This window comes from Plecotus auritus (assembly GCF_963455305.1).
Source record: "Plecotus auritus genome assembly, chromosome: 5".
NCBI classification, from domain to species: Eukaryota; Metazoa; Chordata; class Mammalia; order Chiroptera; family Vespertilionidae; genus Plecotus; species Plecotus auritus.
In genome coordinates, this window is record NC_137776.1 from 90,098,373 (window position 1) to 90,107,138 (window position 8,766).

General features: G+C 44.1%; 1 protein-coding gene across 1 annotated transcript in view; it reads left to right on the forward strand.

Annotated features, from left to right (window-relative positions):
- Positions 1–5,152, forward strand: part of CFAP221 (cilia and flagella associated protein 221) — a 132,556-nt gene extending 127,404 nt beyond the window's left edge. The window contains exon 24 of the mRNA XM_080667894.1: positions 4,943–5,152. Coding sequence (XP_080524020.1) covers positions 4,943–5,051 — 109 coding nt within the window. The 3' untranslated portion in view covers positions 5,052–5,152. The remainder of the gene's footprint in view (positions 1–4,942) is intronic.
- The last annotated feature ends 3,614 nt before the right edge of the window (positions 5,153–8,766 follow it).

The window sequence follows — 8,766 nt, forward strand, 5'->3', positions numbered from 1 at the left end:
ATTAATGTCCTTTCAATGTACACGAATCCATGCACAGGGCCACTAGTATATCATAAGCATATATTTATAAATACAAACATACATCATTATATTTCACTGGTAGATGTACCATAATTTAGTTAACCAACCCTCTTATGATGATCATGTAAATTCTTTTCAATGTTTAGCTGTTACCAGTAGTGCTTCAGTAAACATCCTTGTGCCATAATTTCTTGCAAACTTATCAGTGTTTCCGTAGGATAAATTCCCAGAATATAAATGCTATAACAATGTGCATTGTAAAGTTTTAATACATATTGTTTAATTGCCGCCCATAAAGTGCATCAGTGTACCTCCTATCAGCAGAGGTCAGGACTGCCCACATTCAAATGCCCTCAACAATATATTATAATGTTTTTAATTCTTTACCAATATGATAGATTTTAAAATGTCCATCTTCTTGTTTTAACTTCTTTTGTTTTCAAAAAATATTAAAATTTTCCTTAGCTTATCAACTATTTTTCTTTTTTTATGAGGGGCTTATTTTGCCTGTTTTATAGGAAATGGTTATCTTTTTCTTACCTACACTAATAAAAGAGTAAGTTACACATTGACCGTACCTTTGCAACACCCACCAGCCAATCAGGAGTGAGTATGCAAATTAACCCAACAAAGATGGCGGGTTATTTTGCATACAAAGGCACTGCGGCCAGGTGCAGGGCGGGACACTTGCGTCATCGCCATGGCACTGGTGCAAGTATTCTGCACCACCCCAGCCACTCTGGGCCTCTGGGCAGCATGGGAAGGTAGAAAGGCAGCTCCAGCCCTAGCGAAGGCGGTGCCGGCAGCCAGGGAAAGGAAGGCCCATTCTTGCACAAATCTTCGCGCATCGGGCCTCTAGTTTATTTATAAGAGTCCCTCAATATATTAAGGATAATTGCCTTTTCTTATATGTGTTGTAAATTTCTCAGTTCATCTTCTAAATGTGTTTGGGATGTTTTTAGAGAGAGAGTGGAAGGCAGGGAGGGAGAGGGATAATGAGAGAGAGAGAGGAAAACATTGATGTGAAAGAGATACATTGATCAGATGCCTCCTGCACACACCCCAAACGGGGACAGGATTCAAACCTGCAACCTAAGTATATTACCTTGACCAGGAATCAAATCTGAGACCCTTGGGTGCACTGGCCGATACTCTAACCACTTCACAAAACCAGCCAGGGCTAGAGGCCCTGCCTTTGTTTAAAGGAATGCCCATGTCTTAGAGTAGTGTAGGTTTCCTTCAGTGTCTTTGTGATGGTTTCAGAGACCTACAGAAACAAGCTCTTCACCAGACCCTGGTGCACATCTTGTTCCTTTCCAAAGGCACCCAGCTCCAGCAGAGGGAGCCACAATCTGTGGATTGCTGATACCTCCAAACAGGGTACTCAGGGCCAGTCAGAAACAGCGTCTGACATTGTCCTGCACTAGAGATTGGGAGTCATAGAAGATCTAACTAACACATTGACACAAAACCAAATAGGCAGCCAAAAAGGGGAAGAAAAAAAAGCTCCAAATGAAAGAACAAGATAATTCTCCAGAAGAAGAGATAAATGAAATGAAGATAAGAAATTTATCATATATAATTTAGAATAATGATGGCAAAAATGCTCAACAGCATGAGTAAAGATTTAGTAACTTCATATCAGTGAGTTAGTAAACAGGGTAGAAATAAATCACACACTCAGAGAACCAAAAAGAAAAAACAATTAAAAAACAGGAGGACAGCTTAAGAAAGCGGTGGGACAACATGAAATGTAACAATATTCGCATAATAGGAGTGCCAGAAGGAGAAGAGATAGGGAACATGTTTGAAGAAATAATGGCAGAAAACTTCTATAACCTGTGAAGGAAAAAGCACACAAGTCCAGGAGGCACAGAGAGTCCCAAGCAAGAATAACCCAAACAGGTCCATGCCCAGACACATCATAATTAAAATGCCAAAAATTAAAGACAAAGAGAGAATCTTAAAGGCAGCAAGAGAAGCAATTTGTTACCTACAAAGGAGCTCCCATAAGGCTGTCAGCTGATTTCTCATCAGACACTACAGGCCAGAATGGAATGGCATGAAGTATTCAAGGTAATGAAATCAAGGATTTGAAACAAAGATTACTATATCCAGCAGAGTTATCATTCAAAATAAATGGTGAAAGAGCTTCTTAGACAAAAAAAAAAAAAAAAAAAAAAGTCCAGCCATAAGAAAAGGATCTCTTACTCTTTGAGACAACATGGAGAATACTGTGCTAAGCAAGATAAGCCAGTCAGAGAAAGACAAGTATCAAATGATCTCATTCATGTGTGAAATCCAATGAACAAAATAGATCCAGAGACATAGAAGCATGGAACATATTGTTGAATCTCAGAGGGAAGGTGGGGGAGGGTGGGTGGGTGGGTGGGAGATCAACCAAAGAAATTGTATGCATATATGCATAACCCATGGACACAGACAATAGGGGGGAGAAGGGCTGGGGTGGGGAGCAGGGACAGTCTAGAAGGGGTCAATGGAGGAAATAGGAGGACATAAGTAAGACTTACAACAATAAAGGTTTAAAAGAAAGAAACAAGCTCTTCTCAGAAAATAGTTTGGGAGTGTCCGCTAAAAGGAAATTTAGGAAATAAAAATTTTAAATAGAATTTCAGTGGGCTCTATTTTGATCAATTAATTACCAGTAAAATAACATGTTGCACTATATAGCACATGAAACCTCCCACACCTCAGCAAATAGATGTCCTTTGCACTACATTTTGTTTCAGGTTCCAAACAGTTGACTAGGAATTTTAAATTAAAACTTTTTTCTATTTCAAAAATTACCTCTCAACATAGAATAGCTTGTCCTGTGAGTGAGGGATATCCAGTACCTCTCTGCTTACTTGCTCTTTAACTTGGTTTTTCATCCTGCAAAGCTAATGTTTAATGCCTCTGGATTATCAAATTATTATTAAATGAAATAGGAGTTATTACTTTAGATACCCACCCAAAGTGGTATATCTTTTTTTCCTTTTTAAATGTATTTTAGCTACTTTACCAAACAAAATAAACTAAACATATTTTGCACACCAAATTAGTTTCTAATTTTGTCAAAATACATTTCAATAAACATAGCCATGCATTTTGAATTCAAATATTTTGCAGTTTAAATTGATTTTGTACATTTTTTCATGTGTTGAAATTGTCAACATAATTATCATTTTATTGGCTGACTAGTATTCCAACAGGTACTATCCCATAGATGGTTTTCAAAAGTTCTTTTGGTTCAGAAATTCTCTTTAGCTCTATCACTATCTGATGCTCAGTTTTGTCTTCTCTGTCCTTCTTGTTCCTTCTCCTCACTCCTTCAGCCTCAGCCTCGCTGTCAGGCACACACACAGCCAGAGCGTGGACAGGCAGGGACAGAACAAAAGGAACATGCCAGCAGTGTTTGATTCCCTCGGGAAGACTGCTGTCTATTTGGTTTCTGGCAAATACTATTTTCATGAATGCAGAGAACCATCTGCTCTCCCTCGATGGCTGTGATTAACCGACAGTTCCTTTGCTACCCTCCTGGTGACCTCCACTCTCTCAATACCCACCAAGGGAGTCATGTAAAATGTCGAGGAAACTGCAAGACTAACTTCATTCAATACTAATGACCGATATCTTTAAAGGGAGACATGACCTATATATTTTTAAATGATCCCATAAAATGGTGCCAATTAATTTTTAAGTATATGTATTAGGGAACATTTTAATTCTCCATTTTCAGATATTTCTGGTTTTGCAAAACTACCAGGCATTTGCAGAACTTTGCATTTCACCCTCTTTAGAAAATGTTTCAGAATCACTTGATTTTCTAATGTATTCTGTCGAGGCAGATCATATGGCTGAGTTCACTCTTTAGATATCTGTCCTTTGAACCAAATGCACTCATCCTTTCCTCCCAGATACTGGGAAAGTTCTACCCAGCAACTCCTTGCCACACCCAGCGAAGTTCTGGGCTCCAGTCAGCCACTACTCATCCAGGTGCTTAACCCTCGCTCTAGACCCCAACCCCTCACCCCACTTTCTGGAATCTTCATCAGAGTCAGAGATACTGTGTGTCAACTTTATTTACAAACATGAAGACTCAACTAGCCAACTGAGCATTCAGAAGACATTGTGCTAGGATGTCTGTGAATCATTTCTCTCTCCACTTGGCAATAGTACTGGGAGATGGGGATCCCACTGTTTCCACATCTAAAAGGGAGACTGAGCATTTAGGCAACTTGGCCATGCTAAGAAATGGTGCAGTGAGATCAGAGCCAGCTCAGAGCCAAGTGTTTTCACTAGCAACTAAATTACCACTAATATCATATATATATACATACATATATATATACTAAAATATATATATACATATATATTGAAGCAACCATCTTATATAAAAACTGCTGTTTGACATTTTAACCCTGCTATTTTGGCTTCTGTAAATGCTTGCTTGCTTAAATAATAAGGAAAATAAGACTACTCCCATTCCAGAGAGGCCGTGGACTATGCCCCAGACAGAGTTGTCAGTGCTGACACCAGGCCAGGCCTTGAGATATGGTCTCAGGGCCCCTTCCCAGAAGGGGCCTTCTTTCCCAGAAGGCCCGGAAGTCTCATTCCAAATTTGGGAGACAAAAGAGCTAGGAAAAGTATAAATAGAAAAGGTTTCCTCCATGTGGGGGAGCCCAGAATTTGAAAGGCACATTTTTCTCTGGCCCTGCCCTTAATAAAATGTAACTCCCTTTCTCTAAGCATGGCTTGGTTTTTTTCTGGTCTTCTGTAACAATATATCCTATATATATATTCTATATATACATATTCTATATATATATCAATTCCTTAAACCTTCACTGAGGCATTGGTGGGTGGCTCGGGTGTTCTGTGAGTGCCCTGATGTATCCTTGTCTGGTTCTTTGATATTTAGAGAGGTGAGAGACCAGGCACAACCAACAGAGAAGACAGGAGAAAAAGTGCTGGAGGAGATGAAGAATGTGCGGGCCAAAGCTCTCAACGCATACCTGATTATAGAATAAAAACCAGCTGGTCGGTTCCTCTCATCTGCTTTCTGCAAGTCACTGTGGTCCTTTGTGTCCATTTATGTTCCAGCCATTTTTGCAATTAAAGTTTCTAGAGGAAAAAGAAATGTAATGTGGATATGTGGATGATGTATATATTTTTGTTATAACTTTTCTTTTTAAAAATAAAAGGTCATTAGTATGATGGCAATGTCTAAAGCTTCTAGGTGGGAGACTTCGTGCAGGACAAAGGCTTCGAGCAGGGAGTGAGCCTCTGCAGAAAGGCGAGGAGCCAGGTGCTGAGAGTCCAGGGGAGGAGTGGCGCCAGGGCCAGAGGAGCGAGGCTGTGGGAGGGGCACTCTCCCACCTCTGCACGGAACCAGCCCCTCACTGACTTTGGCTTTGGCAGCCATTTCGGGAGAGATCAGCCTTGGCAGGACATTGGCTCCCAAGTAGCTAGGAGTTGGCAGACACTAGCAAGGGGGGTTGGAAATGGAGGGGACATTGTGGGGCAGAGCTTACAGGCTGGTTTGAGAGCAACTGGAAAAAAAAACACCCCTCTGGGAACTCTCAGAAGCACCTGAGGCAGGAGATCATTGCCAAGGGGCCAGGGGGCCCTGTAAAGAAATCAGGCCTTTGATTGTGTTTGTCAACATTGCTTCATTCACTTACACCAGCTGATAAGGCTTATGGCAGTTGGAGTATAATCCTCACCTGAGGCTATTTTTCCATTTATTTTTAGAGAGAGTGGAAAAGAAAGGGAAAAACAGAGAGAAATATCAACGTGAGAGAAGCACATCAATTGGTTGCCTCCTGCATGAACACCCACCTGGGCCCGGGCTGGGAAGGAGCCTGCAGCTAAGGTACGTGCCCTTGACTGGAATCGAACCCGGCACCCTTCAGTCCGAAGGCCGACCAGCTCCATCCGCTGTGCTCAGCCACCGCACCCTCTCACGGGTCCTCTGGCAGGCCAGGTACATACCACTGAGCCAAACCAGCTAGGGCAGCACTTGGACTACTAGTACATATAACAACCTATAATTATACAAGTATACCTGGATGTATTTCTTCCATTATTCTTATGCATACATTTAAATAGCTGATATCAGGCTGGATATACAATTGTGAAAGGACTTTTCATTAATTCATTGAGCCTGACATTTTTCTGGGATTTGTTTTTCCACCGTGAAACCAAAACCAAGACCAAGACCATCCAGCCCCATGTGCAAAATAGAAGTCTTTATCACTCAGTTATGCACCAGTTCCTGTGAGGAATGCCCTGGGGGGGTGGGCAGAGGTAGACACCAGCAACAGGAGGCAGAGCCCAGTTGCCACTCCTCAAAACTAGGTGTTCCAGGTACAGCAGTGCCCAGCTACAATTGAGTTTCAGATATACAACAAATAGCGCTTTATGCCCCAGTAGCATATGTACTATTTGGGACATATTACACTAAAAAAAGTAATTCATTGTTTGTCCTAAACTCATAGTTAACTGGTGTTCTATATCTTCATTTGCTGAATCTGGCAACCCTACTCAACACCCAGTGGTTTTGAGAGATAATGTCTGAGTGGATATTGAGTGAATTAGACAGAGGCAGTAATTAACACAGGAGTTGTGTGTGAGGCATGAGGCAGGCTTTCCATCCAAGTAGGAGAACAGTTTTCCTTGGGGCCTCACATGTGCCAGGCCCTCTGCTGACCCGTGAGAGCAGTGCTCCTTCAGTCCTCACACCTCCCCAGAAAGAGGCCATATGACTTGTCCCCAGGAGAGAAACCCAAAGGTCCCGAAGCCAGGTGACTCCCCAAGCTGGTGAGGCCCCAGAAGGCCTGTGACTTTGAGGCCTGGGAAGAATCAGGAAGGGACTTCCAGGCACTCAGAGCCAGTCCAGTCGTAGGTGCTGGGCAAGAGGGGCGGCTGGAGCCAGGGCCACTGCCTGCTGCTGCTGGAGGACACCATCTTCATTCAAGGGTCACAGCAGACGCTGTGTTCTCTCTCTGCCTCCTTCCCCCCCTTGTCATCAATCTCCTCCTCTTTTTTAAGCTACAAATGTGTCCCATATTATCAGCTTAAGGCAGCAATTTTCAACTTTTTTCATCTCCTGGCGTACATAAACTAATTACTAAAATTCTGCAGCACACCAAAATATATATTTTTTGCCGATCTGACAAAAAAAGGGTATAACTTTGATTCATTCACACCAGATGGTGATGGATGTTTTAGCTGTTGTCATGTTTTATTTGACAATCGAAGGGAAAAGAGATCAGTGCCCCTAGCTAAATAGTTAGGTATTGCATGTTTTAAAAATTCTTGTGGCACAGCAGCTGAAAATCGCTGGCTTAAGGGATAAAATGAGGTCACATTACTTTTACTAAGCAAAGTCCAAAATTCATATCTCCCACCCCACCCCCACCAGAAAACGGTGCACTTGCCTTCCAGGGGCTAGTTTTCTTCCCAGGATAAGTCCATGCACCCAGGCACCACACGCTGCCCCTGGGCCGGGGCCTGACGATCACTCAGGAGCCCTGGGCCTGGGCTGCCGCCGCATGGGGCACCTCTGCAGGTGCGGGAGGGGAGAGCGGGCACTGCACGTGACGCGGGCCTGGGAGACAGCACAGAGCACATGCGCACACAGGCAGATGGTTGGGAACATGTCCCAGGGCTGGGACGGCAGGGGGAGACACAACTCGATCATCACATTAAGAGTGTACTAAGCACGCCAGTAAAGATGATAAACAAGTTTTTAAAAATGTAGCATGTACCAAAAAAAAGAGCACAAAGTAAAAGAATATGGCTCAATAAATGTTCACAATGTGAGCATACTTGTATAACTCCAAAAAAGAGTGTATTAAGGGAACTTACATAGGATGCACGTCCCAGGCGGCACTAGAAGCCATGATACCCTCTGCACCGCATGGCAGGTGCTGGGGGTACATAGGACAGGGCAGGAGGGATAGGGGCCTGGGGCCTGACCCGCCCCAGACAAGGGGAAACCGCCTATCATGCTTCCCGGGCCGACTATCGGCCTGTCCCGGGAACCAGCACAAACCAGGGCACCGTGGGGCACCGGGGAAGAGTCAGACAACCTCTGAGGGGTTTAGGGAGTGACCCCCGCTTCTGTCCTGGATCTAGCTGGCAGGTCTGGCTGTGCCCATGCAGTGGTCACGGCAGGAAACGGCTGTCGTCCGCAGCAGACACGCACGCACACACACATCTGTACACAAAATGTACACTTACACGCAAACTCCTTTGGAGCTGCTGAGCCATCCAGGAGCCAGGCACCAGCTGGTCCAGGAAGGGACACTACTACAGCCGACCCTGGGCAAAACCCAGATTTCACGCATGCATGATGTCAAGTGTGACAAGAGCTACAAAGGAGACTGAAGTAGGAGAGGGGAGCCTGCCAGAGGAGGTGCCACTGAGCAGAGACCTGAGGGAAGGGGACAGCTTTCTGGGCAGAGGGGGCACGTGCAGAGGCCCTTAGAGGGGTGTGCCTGGCCTCCCAGAGGACCCATGAGAGAGCAAGTGGCTGAGCACAGTGAGCTGAGGGGCAAGTGGGGCTTAAACACAGGTGTGGGCGCAGGTCACGTGGGGTCTCGTGGCCAGGACACGACTTTGGCTTTGGATTTCATTCTAAGTGAGATGCTGAGCCCTCAGAGAGTTTTGACCAAGGGAGTAACATGAGCTTTTTCTGTTCTGAACAGACTTTCTGGGCCTCTGTGGCACAGGGACCAT